Genomic DNA, 21,893 nt, shown 5'->3' with positions numbered 1-21,893 from the left:
TAGTGATATGCCCCCACTGACCATGATGAAACAACCCCTTTAAAGCCACCTCTCAGATCCTCATGTACACAGGGAGCCGAGCGATTGCTGCTATTGTGCTGGCCAACCAATAAGAATCCGTGTACTAGAAGCAGCTTCTTCTCAGCACTGGACACAACAGGTGGACGTTCTGAGGCAGGGGGTGCCATAACAGGCATGTAAGCCATATTTAAAGACAGAATCATCATTTTAAATGACAACCTGAAAATGTGAAAGATCTAACCGAAAAATGTAATATTCAGTAGCAAAACACCCCCTTTATGTGAAGGGAAAAAAACATGTGCCGACCTTAAGTCTAATAAATCATTTCTGCTGCAGCGGGCAAATATCAATGCAGAAAGTCTGTGTGAATAGGAACTTAAGAATGCCAATTCCTACAGATACTTGCACAGCGCTCACAAGGCATTAGACTTAGAGAATTCTGCCCTCTACAATCACACTTAACGCCAGTCTGAAACCTCAAAAATTTTACAAAGATTCCTGTGTACTCAAAGTACAAAGCATTGAGCAGTTTATAAATGTAGACCTTCCTGCTGACCATACCTGCAGCTTCCAAGAGGGCCTCTAATCTAGCCTGCGTCTCAGGATCTACTGTTCTTAAATCTGTTCCATCGGCTGTGCCGGACAAAAGGAGCTTGGATGCGGTCTCCAGCATAGGGTTCTCCAAATCATCTTGGTCCAAAATGAAAGACTCCACCTGTATAAAGTACAAGAACAAATCACAGTAAATTAAAATAAATAAAATAAAAAACACTGAAAAAGTAGACCTATAGCGACTCTCCAATATGTGACAGGGAATAATGGAAACCAGCTGAGAGTACCTGTCTGTACTGCTGGATGGATAAACACTGACGAGGTATGTGCTGTACTCATCCTCCATGTTGTCCTACAGCATCTACTCAGCATTGGTTCTGGCAGAAGCTGCAGAAGTGAAGGAGCAACAGCAACCCAAAACCAACAGGACCTTACAGAGGAACACAACGGATGGTCATCAATGCCGATCCATCTCGGAGAGACTGCCTCAGACTACCAGCAGTCATCCTGTAACTGCACAGAGGGGGCACATAGGAAGGCACCAGGTAACATTAAACTATTTCACATCACATCAGATGTAGGCTTCATTCACATGTCGGTGAGATACCGGACAGGCATCCTGCTTAGTTCCGCAGCAGTACAGTAATACACTTATAGATCTATACAGCAGTGGCATGCACTAAGCAGGATGCCTGTCCGGTATATCTCACGGATGTGTGAATGAAGCCTTAGACCGTAGCATGACTTTAAGCAGAGGTTCCGATGGCTATATATATATATATATATATATATATATATATATATATATATATATATATATATATATATATATATATATATATATTATTTTTTAAACTAAATGAAGACTAATTATGCAAAACTCATGTTCCAGATGCACGTGGATGACTTCTACATCACTGGTAAGCTAAAGGACCTCTAAACCCAGAGAACGCAGCGTACATAAAGCACTCTGTCATCTTCTCCCCCCCCCCCCCCCCCCCCACACACATGTCAACAGTACAAATCCTAGAACCAGTGCGTACAAGGAGACGCAAGCATCCCCCCAATAAGGCCACTTTAACACTAGCGTTTTAGTCTTTCGGTATAGAGATCCATCATAGGGGCTCAATACCGGAACAAAAAACGCTTCCATTTTGTCCCCATTCATTGTCGGAATGCTCCAACATGCATTCTGTTCCGTTCTGAGACCGGAGAGAGAACCGCAGCATGCTACGTTTTTTTCTGTCCTGGGATGTGGAGCAAAACCAATCAATGCTAGTCAATGGAGACTGATCAGTTTTCTCTGCCACAATAGAAAACTGATCTGCCCCCCCTCCATTGACTTTCAATGGAGTTCAAAACTGATCCATTTTGGCCATTTTAAAAATGTTACAGATAATGCAACCGGATCCGTTCATAACGGATGCAGATGGTTGTATTATCAGTAACGGAAGCGCTTTGGCTAAGCCCTGCCGGACCCAGTAAAAATGCTGGTGTGAAAGTAGCCTAAGGCAATTCTTTACTAATAAACCCTAAATCATTCTTCAGAACTCGTGAGATCAGCACACAAGTTACAAGATTTTGCACAAAAGGATGCTGCTTGAGCAAAAAAAAAAAATATAAAATATATATATAACCTATGTACACCAGTAAACCGCTTTTTCATACACACCCATAAATGAAAACCCATTAACTATGAATGCTGTCATCACATTATAGAACCAGCAGTGGCTGCCGTACAAGGCTGGTGTGTGCCAGTCTCTGCCCACAGGGCTGTAATGCCACTTTACCCACTAGAAGGGCAATGAGAAGCAGATGCAAGGAGTAAATAATTAGCCATCCTGCTCACGAGCGCGTCCAGTCTGTAGGAGCAGGACAGGGTCCAAGCGGTGTGTGCCAGGGGCATGTTCCACGCTGCCTGACCTGACACTCCAGCCACAGTCGGATGCATGGGTTGTTTTTTCAACAATTTATAGCAGGGTGGGCTTGAAATGTAAAGAAGTGCACAACGGTGCACAAACATACTGAGGTCCCAGCAGCTTAGGCTGCAGTGAAGAGCAGACTTGTGTCCAGACCCGCGCACGGTCCACATGCGCAAGTCTGTTTCACAACCCCACTAAAAACACGGACAAGGCTAGGCACCGTAACAATGGAGCCCGCACACAGTGCCAGATGCACAAGGACAGCACCCAGATTTTGTGGCTGCAAAATTTGCAGACAGCAAAACGGATACGGACATGTGACTGGTCTGAACAGTGCACTATTCTTCCACAGAGGTTCCTGTACAGAGTCCTATATACAGTCACAATCACCAATAGATCGCTGACCAAACAATGACTGCGTGAAAGCAGCCTAAGGCCTCATTTACATTCACGTGTCGACATCTGTCACAAATCAGCGTTTCGTCTGTGAACATGTACCTAAAGGGTCTGCGTAGTCTCCTTTTGTCTGTTTTCTGTCTCCATTGTTTGTCCACTGACCCACAGTCTGTGGAAAGATCAATGCTGCGTGAACATTAAAGTCCCATCCATGATTCACTAAAGGGTGAACGAGGCCTATGGCCACTTTTCACACCTCAGTGTTTGATCAGTGATTTCCATCAGGTGCGGCTCTAAACACAGAGCAGGTGCAGATCTTCATCTCTGTGTAGGATCCACTGCTGGTTTTGGCTCACAATCACTGATGGAAATCACTGACCAAACACTGACTCTGAAGGAAGCCTTATAAAAAATACTTCTCCCATAAACCTATATATCAATCTGGATGTTACGTTGCATTTGTTGGTGAGACTGTATGGGAAGTTCCTGCAGGGAAGAAAAGGATCAGGAAGCACTGAATGTTGTTCTCCTGGTAGGGGAGTCCAGCAGCAGCTTCCTCCGCTCACACAGTGGGGTCCGGCATGTATGGGGGAGTCGGAGAGAAGCCATCAAACACTCAGCCAGTGAAGGCATATCCATTTCCAGCAAACGACAGGACCCTCATTAGCTAAACAGCATAATTTAGGGCTAAGCAAGGTTGGACAATTCCTAGGAACCAGATGGCGAGTGAAAGGGGATGAGCTTCAACACCATTGTATAGCGGCTGTGGTATGGAACCCCCGCCAATCTGATATTGATAACCTAGCCATCTCAGAAAACCCCTCTAACCTTTTAGACTTTCTGGGTGTTCTTGTGGCCCCTTTAAAGAGGTTGTCCAGGCTGTTCATACTGATGACCTGGTCAATATCAGAATGGCGGGGATCTTGAGGATAGGTCATCAATAAAAATTACTACCCCTTTTAACTAGTCAGAGTTTCATACCATTTAGATAGCTAGCTGCTCATTCAGTGAAGGAGATCTCTGTATTGTACATGCAGTGATCTCCTTCACAGTACGAGGGGATTTATCACGTGACTGATGGTACGTTTAGATCACCAGATTATTGGGTACAAGCATTTGCAGGAATGGTTGTTCCCGATAATCTGGACAATTATTGGTTCATCTAAATCCACCTTTACTGTAGACTTAAGTCTACAGAAAAGTAACCCAAATTGTTACGTTTACACCAACAACAAATTTTGGGACACCTTGGCCATCAGGTCCCTGGGAACCCTGCTTAATATTCTGCCAAACGGGCACCAAATGGTATTCCAGTGCACTGATGCAGAGGCAAAGTGACCAAAAGTGATGCAACCGTCTGAGGCATTCGCATATGTCCCAATAACACTGCTCACATTTCCTCCTAATATGTAATGCAGTCTAAAGTTCAGGGCCTCGTATAAAAGACAGCACAATACTAAAGGGATTATCAGCGCGCAAAAAAAAAAAAAAAAAAAAAAAAAAAAAAGCTATGCAATCAATAGGTCATTTTCAATAAAGTATTATAGTAGTCAAACAATAAAAATATTGTTCAAAGGTTGTTTTTTTTTTTTACATTTACGTCTCTGGTAGGGCCCCCTGCTGATTATCCATGTGGTCCATCTTCTACTTCATTCAGAGGTGGACTAACATGCTCAGTAGCTACCCTGCTCCCTATGTTGGCATAGAAAAGCGGGCTAGATGCCCATCATCCATCGCTACTTCTAAATCCATAGAAATATAAACCTATAGCTAATAGAAAATTGTGTGGGCATTATATACCAGTGATGGCGAACCTATGGCACGAACCTATGGCTCGGCACTCCGAGCCCCCTCTGTGGGCACCCGCGCCTTGGAAAAAGTCTATGGCATACTAATATGCTTTAGACTTTTCCTGCTGTTCATCAGCACAGGACGCACTATGAACAGCACACTGAATGTAGGCTATTAAGCTATTATAGCTAAATGATAAAGTACATGGAAGATATACTATACTGGTATTCAGGTTAAATTGCTGTGTTGGCACTTTGCGATAAATAAGTGGGTATTTAGTTGCAGTTTGGGCACTCGGTCTCTAAAAGGTTCACCATCACTGTTATATATACCATATGAACCTCTATATGAGGGACTATTTTCTATGAAGCATAGGAAGGGGGTTAAATGGGTTGTCCGGGCTTTTACTATTGATGACCTATCCTCAGGAGTCCGACACCCCCGCCGATCAGCTGTATGGGGAAACTGCATGCACAGTGCGCCCGTGCCTTTGCTCTTGCCGTTTGCCACAGACCACAGCAGCAGACAGGGAGATGGCACGTGGGCACTCTCTCCTCATACAGCTGATCAGCAGGGGTGCCAGGTTTCGGACCTCCACCGATCTGATATAGATGACCTATTCTGAGGATTGGTCATCAATAGTAAAAGCCCGAATAACCCCTTTAACAGCACCCATGTGTTATGCAAAGCTTTCAGCGGAGCAGGAATAGCTATGGGTGCTGATGCCAGTATGGTTCAAAATCCGTACATCACATACATGGCTATGGTGTACAGATTCCGTATGTGCTAGAGAAAGGCTCGGACTTCAGGGGTTTGTTTTGCAGCAAACCTATAAAAATCAAATTAATAAAATATACTACAAAAATATTTTTAGACAATTTATAACTTCAGAAAAGGGTTTTCCGAAACGTTAATACTATGGCGCTCCTTCTCAGCCAGCTGATTGGTAGGAGTCCCAGGTGTCACTCCCACAGGATAGGTCATCAGTATTGAAGTCTCAGAAAACCCCTTTAAAGACGTTTTCCCAGGTGTTTTAAAGGGAGTCTTTCACCTAATTTGAGCGTTTTATACCGCTCAGATCAGGTTATAGGCTCTTTAACCCTCATTACGATCATACCTGTCTCTTATGTGTCCCTCGTCCAGATAATGAAAATAACACTTTTTAAACTTATGCAAATTACCTTCTGAAGGTGCCCAGGGGCGGCGTTCCTGGCGATGTGCCCAGAAAAACACACCTCCAGCCGGCGGACATCACGAGCGGCACCAGAGGACGGCGGGCTGGGAACTGGCCCGCACCTGCGCACTGCTCTGCCCATTATGGGCAGATGAACAGCTTTTCATATTGCGCATGCGCCGGCCAACTAAAGACCGCCGGCCGGCGCATGCTCAATATGAAAGGATGTTCCTCTGCCCATAATGGGCAGAGCAGTGCGCAGGTGCGGGCCAGTTCCCAGCCCGCCGTCCTCTGGTGCCGCTCGTGACGTCCGCCGGCTGGAGGTGTGTTTTTCTGGGCACATCGCCAGGAACGCCGCCCCTGGGCACCTTCAGAAGGTAATTTGCATAAGTTCAAAAAGTGTTATTTTCATTATCTGGGCAAGGGACACATAAGAGACAGGTATGATCGTAATGAGGGTTAAAGAGTCTATAACCTGATCTGAGCGGTCTAAAACGCTCAGATTAGGTGAAAGACTCCCTTTAATACGGATGACCTAACCTCAGGAAGATCATTGGGGGGGGTCCAACTTGAGGAAAAGAGCCAGCCTCTGTGGTGGCCGTGGGAGAAGGCTCAGCAGTGTACAACACCCTGCTGATGTGGGTATGATGGGGGTTATCCTGGTAATGACCTTTCATGTGTCCATTCAGACAGTGGGTAAGTATCAGTCACTACTTAGCTCCATGAGGCAGACCAAGCATGTCCATTGCAGTCTATGGCAGTGTTTCCCAACCAGTGTGCGTCCAGCTGTTGCAAAACTACAACTGCCAGCATGCCTGCACAACCAAAGGCTGACAGGCATGCTGGGAGTTCTAGTTTTGCAACAGCTGGAGGCACACTGGTTGGGAAACACTGGTCTATGGGACAGATTTATTAAAACTGCTGCAGAGGAAAAACGGATCAAGGCTACTTTCACACTAGCATTTCTATTTTCTGGTATTGAGATCAGTCATAGGGTCTCAATACCAGAGAAGAAAAAACACTTCCATTTTGTCCCTATTCATTGTCAATGGGGACAAAACGTAACTGAACAGAATGGACCAGAATGCAATCCGTTCCGTTTGGTTGCGTTCTCATACCAGAGAACAAACCGCAGCATGCTGCCATTTTCTTTCCATCATGGGATGCGGAGCAAGATAATGCAAGTCAATGGGGACGGATCAGTTTTCTCTGACAATAGAAAACGGATACGTCCCCCAATGACTTTCAATGGAGATCACGACGGATCAGTCTTGGCTAGGTTAAAGATAATACAACCGGATCCGTACACAAGATGCAGACGGTTGTATTATCCGTAACAGAAGCATTTTTGCTGAGCCCTGCCGGGTTCAGTAAAAACGCTGGTGTCAAAGTAGCCTATGTTGCCACAAGCAACTAGATTGTTTCTTTATTTATTTTTTATAGCAGACCTGAAAAATGAAAGGTGGAATCTGATTGGCTGCTATGGGCAATTTTTCTTTTGCACCAGTTTTGATAAATCTTCCCAATGTGCCAAAGAATCACTGAACATGGATGGCATCAGTGTTCTGTCAGTGGAGGAGGTGCTCTCCCTTTTCCAGCCTACCAATGCACATTGAATACAGATGTAACAACCGGACCGACGACGAAAACTTCACAGATGAAACACTGACCATTCGTCACAGACATTTAAAAAAGGCTTATGTCAACAGAATCCAGCAGACATCAGTGATATCCATGGTAAGCAAAAACCATGACCCAAATGTGAACAGGGCCTTATGTTTTATGGTCACTTTCTGACCATACCCTTACATTACTAAATGACGAAAAGTGGAAGATGGCTCCATTCACACCGGTGTTAAGAGTCTACCCAGAGTGTTCTGTCAGTGGGGGGATTTCCACATTTCATTTTCCAAAGGTGGAATCTGACAGGTTGCTAGGGGCAACTAAGCCTACTTTCTTTTACACCATAGTAACATAGTACATAAGGCCGAAAAAAGACATTTGTCCATCCAGTTCGGCCTGTTATCCTGCAAGTTGATCCAGAGGAAGGCAAAAGAACCTGGGGACTGGGGGACAGTTTGGACAAATGTCCCCCAGTAACTTCTACAGAATGCAGCGCCATTCTTATTATAAGTACATGGGATACGTAGTTCCATGGACCGGTGGACAATGCAGGTGAAATAGACCAGTGGCTCTGGAGAAGACCACCACCTGTTCACACAGACAGTGTTGCCCACGTGTGCAGCAGTCAGGCTGGCAGGTTTTGCGTTAAAGGGAACCTGTCACCAGGATTTTGTGTATAGAGCTGAGGACATGGGTTGCTAGCACATCCGAAATACCCAGTCCCCATAGCTCTGTGTGCTTTTCTGTAAAAAACAAAACGATTTGATACATATGCAAATTACCTGAGAAGTCCTGTCCCTGAGATGAGCCCAGCACCGCCCCGCATCCTCAATCTCCTCCTTGCTCCTCAATGTCAGAAAGCTACAGCGCTGTAATCTCGAGAGGCATGAGCTAGCGCATGCACAGTGTCGTCATAGCGTTCCTTCCCTGTGCTGGCGCATCGCGAGATTACAGCGCTCTAGCTTTCCGAAGTCCGGGAGCAAGGAGGAGATTGAGGATGTGGGCGGTGCTGGGCTCAGTCACACCAGACTCATCTCAGGTTAATTTGCATATGTATCAAATCATTGTTTCTCCCCCCCCACCCCACAATAAAAGCACACAGGGCTATGGGGACTGGGTATTGCGGATGTGCCAGCGGCCATCTAGCAACCCATGTCCTCAGCTCTATACACAAAATCCTGGTGACAGGTTCCTTTTAAAATTATGGGGGAGATTTATCAACTTTGGCACAATTTGCACCAAAACTAACTTTTAGAGCTGGGATGAAAGTTGAGGCCAAATTCATAAATGAGACCTAGTGCAGATTTGCAATATTCTGATGGAAGAACTGATTATAGCCAGCTCTGAAGTAGCCTGACACTTTAAAAATAAAATAAAAAATAAAGTCACAATTTTACTTATTTAGTGTGCAACTTTTCATGAGTTTATGCTTGCCTGCTTTTCCTCTGACGGTCCTAACGTCACTATTAATCAAGCCCACTTCTCGGCCACAGACTGAAATCTCCCCTATGTGTATAAGCAATCGTTACGCCTATTACTCTAAGGGCCCACGTACACGGCCATAGTAGTTTTTGTGGTCCGGAAAGCATGAATATCGGCCATGTGTGTGTTCCGCATTTTGTAGAACAGAAAGTCCAGCACATAATAGAACAGTCCAATCCTTGTTTGTAATAAGGACAAGAATAGGACATTGTATTTTTTTGCGGATATTACACGGTGTGCTGTACGCATCTTTTGCAATCCTATTGAAGTGAACAGGTCGGCATGTGACCCGCAAAAAATTCATATCTGATGCGGACAAAAACAGAGGTCATGTGCATGACCTTTCATTTAGGGTGGGAGCACATAGCGCGGCAAAGCTACGCCCACCCACTGCAGCTAGTGAACGCAAGACCGTGGTAAAATCGTGTGGCCTAGCCCGCACCCTGGGGTCCCACCATGTGGTGTCCACCTAACACCAACTTACTTCCAGAACATGAATCTGTAGCAAGAACTCAAGCAGGGACACCTGGCCATATGCCACCCTGTATTCTGTGGTGGCAGGAGGCCTATACATATGTAGGGGAAGCTGTATACAACAGTCACCCAACTTAATATTTTCAATTGTCTTCTATAAAGAATTCTGCCGAATTCAGAAATGACAATGATGAAGATTAAGGCGGGGTTCACATCTGCCTTTGTATCCGGCACATATACCAGCTTTTAGCTGGACACACCATTTTATGGCCGTCCGAAAGCCAGCATAGATGCTGGAATGCTGCCGGATACGCCTAATGGGGAGCCGGCAGTGTGCGGTGGGATGCAGCTATGCCAGATACTGTGGACTCCAGCGGAGGAACGGACTGACATTTCACAGTGCAGATGTGAACCCGGCTTATTAAAATAAGACTAATGCCAATATGAAGGGGCAGAGTTTAGTCACAGGCACCACGGGCATTAGACTGCAGGCATGTGCATCTAGTGTACTGCCCCCAGTAAGCAGCCCTGTCGGGCTGGGAAGAGGATGCGAGTAGCAGGGCCGGACTGGCCATAGACCCTACAGGGAAATTTCAAGGTGGGACAATCCCAGGGGGCTGTGTGAGCCCTCATGTCTGCTGGCTGGGTACATAATCTGATGCTGTCAGCATTAATTATAGGAGCATCAGGTAGTTCTGCACCTGACCAATAGTTGGAGGTGCCATCCTGAACCTAACCGTCCTCAGTACAGTGATAGGGCAGTACTGTCCGCTGCACTGTGGTATCGCTGGCACTGCCTACAACATGGCGCCACTTTAAGTTTCCAGTCTGCCCCTGGCAGGTAGCGTCACAGTGCACCTGCCTGGTCATGGCATGGCTTCTCCCCTTAGGTTGTCTTGCAGTTCCCCTTGTGACACAAGCCACAACAGATGTGAGGTAAATCTGTGTGCAGAAGGCTGTGCAGGCATCAGCTGGATCAGACAAATATATAGACCCGCCACATGTCATCTGCTGAACGTTCCTTTAGTCTGCTGGCGACTGTTCACACACCCTCCCAGGATTACCTTACATAAGCCATAATGCCCCTGGGAGGAGGTGACCGACATCAGGTGACTCACAACTAAAAGCAATCAGCTCCGGGCTCAGCAGAGGACTCCATGATCTGCTCATTGATCAGACCTGAGAAGGGTCACAGCATTCCCCCATAAAACCACCGCTGGCCACCTGCGCAAGGTTCACCCCTTAATATTTCCTCAAGTGTCAAAAGAGGGCAGGTGACCCCTACCCATAGGGCACCCCAGGGTGGTACAACCAGTAGGACCCCGGCTAGAGGGCGGGTGACTTGCCATCCTGCAGAAATCTCTGGCGAGTCTGGTCAGAGAGGTACAACCCAAGAAGATATGATCTTTATGACAAGAAGGGCAACCTGCACAGTGTGGGCACACTCCTGGCACTGTAGTGTGGTGCAGGCCAGAAGTGAGCTGGAAACTTCCACACTGCCGGGCTGCGGAGACAGGCAGGGCACTAGGCCTCCAGACGAATTGTGCAAGACATCTGATACTGGGAGAAAGCCCCCACCTTCTAATGAGTTAATGTAAAGGTCACAGGCACGCAGGCGGTTTATGTAACGCAAGGCCCCTCGCTGGCCCGGACCGGTACCGGGCGAGGACGTAGCAGAGGAGAAGGCACAAGGTCTGGCGAGCCGCCGGCCAGTCTCCCCCTCCCCTCATGTCCCGCACCCGACGCCGTACCTCCAGGATGTCTTCTAGAACATATGCTTCCATGTCGGCCGCCGTCTCCACCATGTTTCCTCACACAGCCATAGCTCTTGCTGCACTAGGATTAGCTCTGTGCCAGCAGGAACCCTCCTCTGTCAGCCAGGGAACAGGAAATGGAACGTTCTATTCTGGCCCGGAGCGGCTCTGCAGTTCCAGCGCAGGCCTCTACCAACACACACAGGGGTGACTCACGCAGGCTGCTCTTAAAGTCACACGCTTGTTTTTTCCACCCACCATTTTCTGTGCTGTGGAGAGGTGGCCGAATACAGGCTGCACGTGCATTATCCACTAGCGGCATCCACACGGTATGAGGGGGATAGTGTCCTCTGGAACCTCCCCTGGTTTTGGCTGACCAAGCCTTGAGAAAGTGGCCTGAAGGCTTCCTTCACACGCGCGCCCCCCCCCCAAAAAAAAAAATTGTGAAACGCCTGAAAAAAGGTCTACTAGATAAGCATTTCTGCCCATGCAGCATTATAGCACCTGGCATCCTTAGCCTTTTTAAAGTATGTGAGGTCACCAAAAATCCTAAGCAAACACACACTGCACCAAATGAGAGAAAACCAGCACTCGGTGGGTGCTGCATTTTGGGAAAAGGAAAAAGGAAAAAAAAAAAACATTGCCCCCAAAACCGCCATTACAGAAATACACCTATATGTCCTGCGTTTATTTCCCCTAGACTTCCATGTAAGGCTACTTTCACACAGACGAGTTTGGTGCGGATCTGCAAAAACGGATCCGTTACAATAATACAACCACATGAACGGATCCGTATGTATTATTTTTAACATAGCCAAGACGGATCAGTCTTGACCACCATTGGAAGTCAATGGGAGATGGATCCGTTTTCTATTGTGTCAGTGAAAACGGATCCGTCCCTATTGACTTACATTGTGTGCCAGGACGGATCCGTTTGCTTGCAGCGTTTTGCTGTCCGCTTGTCAAAACTGAGCCAGTGTTCTGGTGTCCGCCTCCAGAGCGGAATGGAGACTGATCGGAGGCAAACTGATGCATTCTGAGCGGATCCTTTTCCATTCAGAATGCATTAGGGCAAAACTGATCCGTTTTGGACGCTTGTGAGAGCCCTGAACGGATCTCAGAAAAGGAAACCAAAACCCCAGTGTGAAAGTAGCCCAACATCCGGAACTGCGTTTTGCCTAAAAACTGACATAAAACACAAACCAAAACCCATAAAAAAAAATAAAAAATAAGAAAAGACTACAAAAATCCTGTGCAACCCCCTGCCTGACAGTAGTGTAAAATCACGGGAGCTCCAGTGCTACATCGAAACTTGGAGGGCAATTTAGGCTTCTTTTACTCGTCTGTGTCGGTGATGACATCCATAAAGAACCCATGTTTGGTCCATGTCTCATCTGCATTCCATGGACACTGCTAGGTTTAAAATTAATTTCCAGAGCATATCCTACCAATGGTCTATGAAAACTGCACTTCCAACATCGATGGCATCCGTGCGGTCCACAGTTTTCACAGACCCATAGACTTCAATGGGCATGAGGGACCCGTAATCAGACAAAAATAGGACAAGCTTCTGTGGTTTGACCATGGAACACCACTAATGTGTGAATACACATTAAAGTCAATGGATACGTGAGTTGTCTGTGGAGACCAGGGAACGCACACATTGCCCATTCACCGACTTGTTAAAGGGTTTCTATCACCAGAAATACTGTTATGTAGCTGACTGACATTAGCGATGCGGCCATGTCAGCACTACATAACAGTATGTTTCTAACGTTAGTCCCTGCAGCACTTATTATATGCTAATGAGCCTCTAGGTGCTATGTGGGCGTAAAATCAGCACCTAGAAGCTCCATCCACTCACTCTGTATTCCGCCCAGGTCCAGTGTTGTGCCCGCCCAGCTCCTCTTGATTGATGCCACTGTTCCCTGCATCGTTGGCGAAATCCTGCGGCCACTCTCCTGATGCCAGCTTCCTCACTGACGTAGTCAGCGCAGGCGCAGTGAGGAAGCTGGCACCAGGATCGCATCATTCACTCACTGCGCCGAAGACAGACGTGAACATAACAGTATTTCTGGTGATAGAAACTCTTTAAAGAGGCATGTGGGCTTGAAATCCACATCGGATATGTGCAGAAGGGGGGTTGCACAAAACTTTAGAACTGGAATAGAAGTTTTACCCCCCCAATAAAAAATAAATAAAAATATTGCTGCCCACAGGAATTCACAAGGCGTTTACAGGGCTGCAGACAAGTCAGGCTACTTTCACACTAGCGTTCGTCGGTCCGCTCGTGAGCTCCGTTTGAAGGAGCTCACGAGCGGACCCGAACGCAGCCGTCCAGCCCTGATGCAGTCTGAATGGAGCGGATCCGCTCAGACTGCATCAGTCGAGTGTCCGCCTGGCCGTGCGGATCCGTCCAGACTTACAATGTAAGTCAATGGGGACGGATCCGTTTGAAGATGCCACAATATGGCTCAATCTTCAGGCGGATCCGTCCCCCATTGACTTTACATTGAAAGTCTGGACGGATCCGTACGAGGCTATTTTCACACTTAGCTGTTATATGCTAAAAATAATGCAGACGGATCCGTTCTGAACGGAGCCTCCGTCTGCATTATTATGATCGGATCCGTTCAGAACGGATCCGATCGAACGCTAGTGTGAAAGTAGCCTCACTTGTGACTTTCTGCTCTATGAAAGAATTCATGAAGGATTTCCCGACATAGCCTGGGATACTTGTGTACTGCAGCGTATTATGCCTGGCACTTCTACACATAGCCTGTTAGGCCCTGGCTTTAGCCATCAAGTACTGCAGAAGGGCATAACAAGAGAACACTGCCTTCACTATTCTCGCTCAGCTCCTATTAGCCACATGACACAGTTTTGCCATTCAGGTTAAACCAGCATACCAAACCTGCCAACAAAACTTTTTTTTTTTAACCAATTCAAGACCACCCACAGGCTAAACCTCGAAGGGCATTTGTATCTGCAAGGCCACTTCTGAAATTCCTAGCAGAGATAGCAGCTGCAATGGAGATCGCCAGTTGTCACTGACAGCCGGCCTCCCCATAGAGAAGATCCAAAAATGCGGAATGTACCTATATCAGATATATACACACAGGCGTACAAGACCTTACATAGCAGTATAGATTGAACATCACTAATACCTAATAAAGAAACCAGATTGGGGTCACCAGCAGAAAAACAATGCACTACTGTAATATACAATATACAGTGCAGGCTCCAGCAATGAACCATACAGTCCCCCTTTCCATACCTGCATCCATGTCCCTGCTGGGGGCAGGCTCCAGCAATGGACCATACAGTCCCCCTTTCCATACCTGCATCCATGTCCCTGCTGGGGGCAGGCTCCGGCAATGGACCATACAGCCCCCCTTTCCATACCTGCATCCATGTCCCTGCTGGGGGCAGGCTCCGGCAATGGACCATACAGCCCCCCTTTCCATACCTGCATCCATGTCCCTGCTGGGGGCAGGCTCCGGCAATGGACCATACAGTCCCCCTTTCCATACCTGCATCCATGTCCCTGCTGGGGGCAGGCTCCAGCAATGGACCATACAGTCCCCCTTTCCATACCTGCATCCATGCCCCTGCAATGGACCATACAGTCCCCCTTTCCATACCTGCATCCATGCCCCTGCTGGGGGCAGGCTCCAGCAATGGACCATACAGTCCCCCTTTCCATACCTGCATCCATGTCCCTGCTGGGGGCAGGCTACAGCAATGGACCATACAGTCCCCCTTTCCAAGCCTATGAAGCTGGGGTGGTCTACTCTGACACACTGCCATGGGACTGCCGAGGCTCTCCTTCCCACACCAGCACAAGGCCATTTCTACTGCCTACTCTGCGGTGAAGAGGAGACCTGGCTGTGGGGCAGCGACCAAGCATGCATGTCCACCAGCACTCTGTGCCACACAAACTGCCATACAGACATGGCACCGATTCCGGAAATGAGCCAAGTGTCATTACACATGAAAACAAGGAAAAGTGGAAGTTAAAAACTTTAAGGTGCCCCCACCTTAGGGAACAGGAAACAATACCTGGCCCATGGCGCTTTCATTTCTTACAGGCTTTTTGCAAAGTGAATTCAACAACCGATGAACAAGCTGCTTCTTAAAGAGGTATTCCCACCTGAGACAACGGGGGCGTATCCCCATTGTCCGATAGTTGCAGGTCCCACCGCTGGGACCTGCAACTATAATGAAAACGGAGCAGGGAAGGTGGTGGCTGGAGGAACCCTGGTTTTCCCCAAGTCCGGCCACCGCTCCTATTCATTGCTATGGGGCCAACGGAAATAGCCAAGCCAGCACTCTGCTATTTTCAGCAGCCCCATGAAAATTTACATGCAGTTCCAGATATGGGTGTGGGTCCCAGAGATGGGACCAGCCCCTATCACACAATGGGGCATATCCTAATGATATGGCCCCCAATGTCTGAGATGGGAAAACCCATTTAAGGTTTAACAATTAACCTCTTACACCTTCCTGGTACGTGGTCTAAATAACAAACTCTCAAGCCACATAACTGCTATATGAAGGAATCATTAGGCCCCACGCATGTCTGGCTGCCATTCCATAACGTTCCATACAACGGACAGACTTCCAGCACACAGATCACTTAGGCAGGTCAGCAATATATGGGCACCAGCCATTTGTGCACTACATCACACAGATTCAAAAGGTGTGGAGCGAAAGAACCCCTTTAACTGTTTACAACCTATGTCGGGCTACCTGCAGATTTGCTGGTACTGTACGAGACAAATCTCAGGTAAACGGCGCTTCTCCCTCATGCGGAAATTTAACTCACATGAGATTTTGAAACCTGCTACATGTCAACTGTGTGATATCCGATTTCACCCTATTCAATGCAAGGGTGAGATCTGCGGGAAAGTCTGAATCCCGCCCAAAAATTAAAAAATACAATTTTTGGTGCAGATCTGTTGCGGAAATGCACAGAAATCCACATGAAAATATACCATATTCATGTGTGTTACCTTGCACAAGCCTACATCCCTGGGGACTTTCAGGTCTCTTCTCTTTTAAAGGGATTCGGTCACCAGATTTAACCCTATTAAGCTAGCTGACATTAGCGATGTGCTAATGTCAGCTAAACCTAACTAGCCTATTCCCGTTCTCTCCCACCTTTGTCGCCTCCCTTTAAGTCCTGATTGACAGGGCCAGGCAGCGCTCACATCTGTCTGCCAGCCCTGTGCTCTGGTGAAATCTCGGGCCGTTCAGTATTCGGCGCAGGCGCGGTTAGGAAGCTGGCAGCCTGTGAGTGTCTTTCCCTCACCACGCCTGTGCCGAATGGCACGAGATTTCACCAGAGCACAGGGCTGGCAGACAGATGTAAGCGCTGCCTGGCCCCGTCAATCAGGACTTGTCGGGAGGTGACAAAAGTGGAAGAACGGAGCCTCTAGGAGCAGGAGCAACCCCCCCCCCCCCCCCCTTTGCATATTATAAAAGTAAGATTTTTGGCGTAACGGGGGCATAGATAAAAGTAGGAATAGGCTAGTTATGTTTAGCTGACATTAGCACATCGCTAATGTCAGCTAGCTTAATAGGGTTAAATCTGGTGACAGAATCCCTTTAAGCATTCTTCTCATGGCAAGTTACTATTAAACGGGTTATCTGAGATTAACGAATGCCCCCACACCGAGTCTATTTACCTGGCTCCCCACACAGCCGCAGCAGCTTCTCCCCATGCACGTTTTCATTCGAGCACTGGGAGAAGCAGCAGCGGAGGTGCGGGGAGCCAGGTAAGTAGATTCAGTGCGAGGGGCCCGGGCATATGGGGGGCATTTTTTAGTCTCGGATAACCCCTTTAAGAAAAGTTCCTTCGCCTGTGGTGACATATTCCTTTCCCAGAGAGTCAGTGTATTGTTTGTATTCATGGACAAGTGGGAAACAATCAGCACTTTATCCACAACTGATGTCAGCGCTCACCAGTATGCACACTGCTGCACTGGGGTATACTGGGCTATTTGCACAGCTTCACTTTTCTACATACACTTCAAAAAAAAAAAAAAAAGGAAACGTCAAACACACAGCAGCTCAAATGAAGTTACTTTGGGCAGAACTGTGTATGCGTCCAGAAGTCAGAGACCATTACACAGAGGACTACTGGTCTTCACACAGTCAGTGTTTGGTCAGTGACTTCCATCAGTGAGGTCTCTTGCACACAAACATTTTCTTTCCGTGCCCGTTCCATTTATTTTGCGGACCATATGTGGAAAGATTCGTTTGAATGGGTCAGAAAAAAATTAAATAAAAAACACACACACACAAAGGTACTCTGTGTGCATTCCAGTTCCGTTCCACAAAAAAATAAAAAATAAAAAAATAGAACATGTCCTATTATTGTCCGTTAGAGGCATTCAGTTATTCATTTTTTTCATAATAGAAATCAATTGGCTGCAAAACGGATCCGTTCCGTTTCCGTTATGCAGGGGAGTCCATAACGCAATTCACCTTTTACCAGTAAACCAAGAGTGAACGAATTTCACAACCAGAAATTCGCTCATCTCTACTCACAATCACTGACGAAGCATTAGGCTGGGATACAAGGATGGTATCAATAGGCTTCCCAACAGCCAAACGGAATAATAGGAGTACTAAACAAAGAACCGCGACACCCAATATGACATGGCTTAGGGCTCATACACACGAACGTGGTCCACAAACAGCGAATTCACAACACACAGACATCTACCATGTGCAATCTGCCTTTTGGTGAACAGAATGTCCTGCCATCCATAGAACATCTATATCCTTGTCCCTAATGAGACACGTTCTCTTTTTTGTGAGCCCACAGAACGGACATGCGGATGCAGACAGCACGCGGTGTGCAGTCCGCATTTTTGCAGCCGCACTGAAGTGAATGGGCCTGCATCAGACTTGCAAAAAGCGCTAATCAGATGTGGACAAAAAACACGTGCATGAGCCAAAAAGGGTGACGTTTCAAAAGGATAAACTCATGGCCATTTTGCATCCATTTTAAGAGCCTTTAAAAACAGCTCTTTTTAATCTGCAACCCCTGCAGTGCCCTAGGTATGTAAGTAATGCTCCCCTGTAGTGCCCCCATTATCCATTATGCCCCCCAGTAGTGCCTCTAGTGTCTATAATACCACCATATGATGTGCAGGGGGTACAAAATGCTCCACAGTAGGGTTGTCAAGATACCAAAATTTTTATTCGATTTCAAAACCATAAAAAGTATTGAGATACTCAATACCACCCCAAAAAAAAATAAGCCACCAAAAAAGCAGCGTGTTTGGCGTTTTATGGAACCTCTGGCCCATATTAGCACAGTCCTATCCTATTTTTGGGAGGGACAATAAAAGATTTTTTTTTTTTTTTTTTTTACACGTTTTAATAGTTTGGACTTTTCGGACGTGACAATATGCAATATGTTTATTTATTACTAGTAGAAGTACCTGTGTGTGTGTGTGTGTGTGTGTGTGTGTGTGTTAAGACATCAACAGTATCCCCTATAACAGTGTCCTCTACAGCACCCCATACCCCCCCCCCCCAACCGTGCGCCGACAGTTTAAAATGGGACCTCCACAGCAGCCCATCTCGTTAACGTTGAGCATCACAGCACCCCACTCCCTTGACAGTGACCTCCTTAGGGGCCGCCCCCCTAACAGTGATCTCCACAGTACCCCGCTGCCTTAGGCTACTTTCACACTGCCGTTTCAGGGTCCGCCTGTGAGATCCGTTACAAGGCTCTCACAAGCGGCCCCAAACGGATCGGTTTAGCCCCCAATGCATTCTGAATGGATCAGTTTGGCTCCGTTCCGCCTCCATTCTGCTCTGGAGGCGGACACCAAAACGCTGCTTGCAGAGTTTGGGTGTCCACCTGGCAATGAGGAGCCAAACGGATCCGTCTTGACTTACAATGCGGATCAGTTTACATTGACACAATATGGTGCAATTGTAAACGGATCTGTCCCCCATTGACTTTCAATGCGAGTCAGGACAGATCCGTTTGACTTACACTTAGACTTTTAATGCAGACGGAACCGTTCTGAACGGATACCAGTGTTTGCATTATAGGTGCGGATCAGTCTGCAGATACCAGACGGATCTGCACCTAAACACAAAAGATTCATTAGTCGTCTTTCCTAACTGAGGTCCGTCTCCTTCATTTTCCTTTGTAAAAACTGAACAAAAGTATTCATTGAGGCAGTCAGCTAGTTCTTTATCTTCTTCCATATACCTTCCTTTTGTTTTTAATTTAGCAATTCCTTGTTTTAGTTTCATTTATGTATCTGAAGAATGTCTTATCGCCTTTTTTCACTGACTGAGCTAATTTCTCTTCTGCCTGTGCTTTAGAAGCTCTTATAACTTGTTTGGCCTCTGCCTAATCTTATAAATTTGCCTGTCAAACTTTATTTTTTTTTATGATTTTGGCCACTACTGAGTACCACAGAGGACTCTTCCTTTTTTGCTTTTTACTGACAAGCCTAATGCAATTATCTGTTGCCTTCAATAGTGACACTTTTAAATAGTCCCATTTCTCCTGGACTCCATTGAAACTTTTCCACTCTGATAGGGACTCGTATACCACCAATCTAATTTTAGAAAAGTCAGTTTTTCTAAAAACTAAAACTTTTGTTTTTGTGTGGTGTGACTCAGTCACTGCACTTATACTTATCATAAATTGAACTGTACCACTGAAAAATACAATAAAAAAATAAAATAAGTTATGGCTCTTAGTAAGCCAAAATAAATAAATAATGAAATGAGAAAAAAAAGGAAAAAGAAAAAACACAAATTGGTTGGGGTTGAATGACTGCACATCACAAAAGGGTATTCCTAAACACACGTCACGTTTTAAACTGATGTGTCCGAACGTATGGGAAAGCAGTGTACAGCGAACTAGGAAACCCGCAGCAACATGTAGCATAGAACTAGTGCTGCTAGATTTAGAGAGAGGAAAAAATTTTTAGCCCCAAAGAGAACCTCTTAAAGGGGCATTATCATCTTAATGATCACTGTTAAATCTGTTATTGTTAATGATTTAACAGTGATCATTTTTCTAAATCTTTCACAGGGGGACTAGAATAGGGAATATTTTGATGGCTTCTAACATACAATGCACTATGCCTTAAGTGCAGTTATTTGGGTCCACATCCGAGCCACATTTTTGTGGCTTGGATGCGGACTCATTCATTTCAATGTGCCCACATTCATAACTGTTCAGCAGCCCCACAAAAAAAAAAAAAAAAAAAAAAAAAAAAACACGTCCTATCCTTGTCCGTATCATGTACGGTATCCATGTTTTGCAGATCAGCAATATGCAGACCCTAAAACATGGCCATGTGCACGAGGCCTTATTTTAATATCAGTGCTATACTGACATTCACCAGCAGACAGCGCCAGAGGTACGGCCTCCTGGGAAACTCTGGAGGCAGGCCTAAGGCCTGCACCATCGGCAACCCTGCTATCTCATTTGTGGGATGCTGATGGGAGACCGAGCAAGCCCATTCCCCGTTTAACCACTTACATGCCACGGGCACCATTGCCCATGACATGCAAGGGGTTAAACTGCCCAGATTGGCACTGGTGCTAGTTGGGGCTGTAAGAGCAGGAGCACGGCTCTCATGGGAAAGGCGGCGGCCAAGCCCAAGGCCCCTTAGTGACCGCCGTATAAAGGCGTAAGGGTGGAGAGTGGAGCTAAACTGGTAGTAACTACAGAAACAGCTTACAGTGAAAGACACTGTCCATCCCATAGACTAATTGTGGTGCGCTTATTATTCAAGCTACAATTATAGACAAACACAATCTACCTACTAACAACCCACAAACCTTGTACAGTTTGAGGCTTTTATTTACCACACAGGGGGTAATAGTAAGAAAAACCCCTGTAGCTGCAATTAAGCTATCTACAATGCTGAGGAGAAATACTGGAGCGTTCTGCTGTGGGGTGTGCACAGCACAAGGGGTTGTCGGAGTTAAAAATTAACCCCACGTCCATAAATGCTATAAAAGAAATCACCTTAGGCTACATGCAAACGACAGTGGAAAAAAAAAAAACGCAAGAACCGTTTGCATTGTCGTTTGCATGATGCATTCTGAGCAGATCCTTTTCCATTCAGAATGCATTAGGGGAAAACTGATCCATTTTGGACCGCTTGTGAGAGCCCTGAACAGATCTCAAACGGAAAGCCAAAACACGAGTGTGAAAGTAGCCCAGTTTCTCCCCTTTTGTATACAAGATTGTAAGTGCAGGTATTAGCGACCTCTGTTCTGAAACTACAACGCCCAGAATGCTCCATACACTAGAAGAGTTACAGGAACAGCAAAATATGTTTGCATGTCAGGAGTTGCAGTTTCACAGCAGCCGGAGTCCCGTAGGTTGCAGATCCCTGTTGTAGTGTGGGCTAGAGGTATACGGTCTCTGACCACTGTTACCAATCACCAGCATCAGTGGTTTCCCGCTGTACACTACTGAGATCAGTGATTAGCTGCATACCTCTATGTTCCCACTGCAGCCTTTTTCCTTACTTTATACCAGCTACTACAAGCAGAATTTTACACCTTTAGGGCTCATTCACACGACCATATGGTCGGAAGAGCTTCAGAGTGTTTCTGTGGGCTTCCAATCTGTGCCTCCACTTTGCAAAAGATAGGACATGTCCTATCTTTTACCGTATTTTGCAGATTGCCGAGCGATTC

At 46.4% G+C, this 21,893-nt stretch overlaps 1 protein-coding gene across 5 annotated transcripts in view; it reads right to left on the bottom strand.

The window, feature by feature from the left end:
* Nucleotides 1-21,893, bottom strand: part of ANKRD17 (ankyrin repeat domain 17) — a 127,620-nt gene that overhangs the window by 80,950 nt on the left and 24,777 nt on the right. For 4 of the 5 annotated variants that reach the window (XM_044302961.1, XM_044302966.1, XM_044302993.1 and 1 more), the window contains exon 3: nt 583-736. In XM_044302961.1, the coding sequence (XP_044158896.1) occupies nt 583-736 (154 nt within the window). Of the gene's footprint in view, nt 1-582; nt 737-11,186; nt 11,341-21,893 lie in introns of those variants that run through there. The other variant, XM_044302985.1, reaches the window with a different exon arrangement.

Source organism: Bufo gargarizans, chromosome 1 (assembly GCF_014858855.1).
Source record: "Bufo gargarizans isolate SCDJY-AF-19 chromosome 1, ASM1485885v1, whole genome shotgun sequence".
Classification (NCBI taxonomy): Eukaryota; Metazoa; Chordata; class Amphibia; order Anura; family Bufonidae; genus Bufo; species Bufo gargarizans.
The sequence above is the reverse complement of the archived record's forward strand: the minus strand, read 5'-3'. Positions and strand labels throughout refer to the sequence as shown.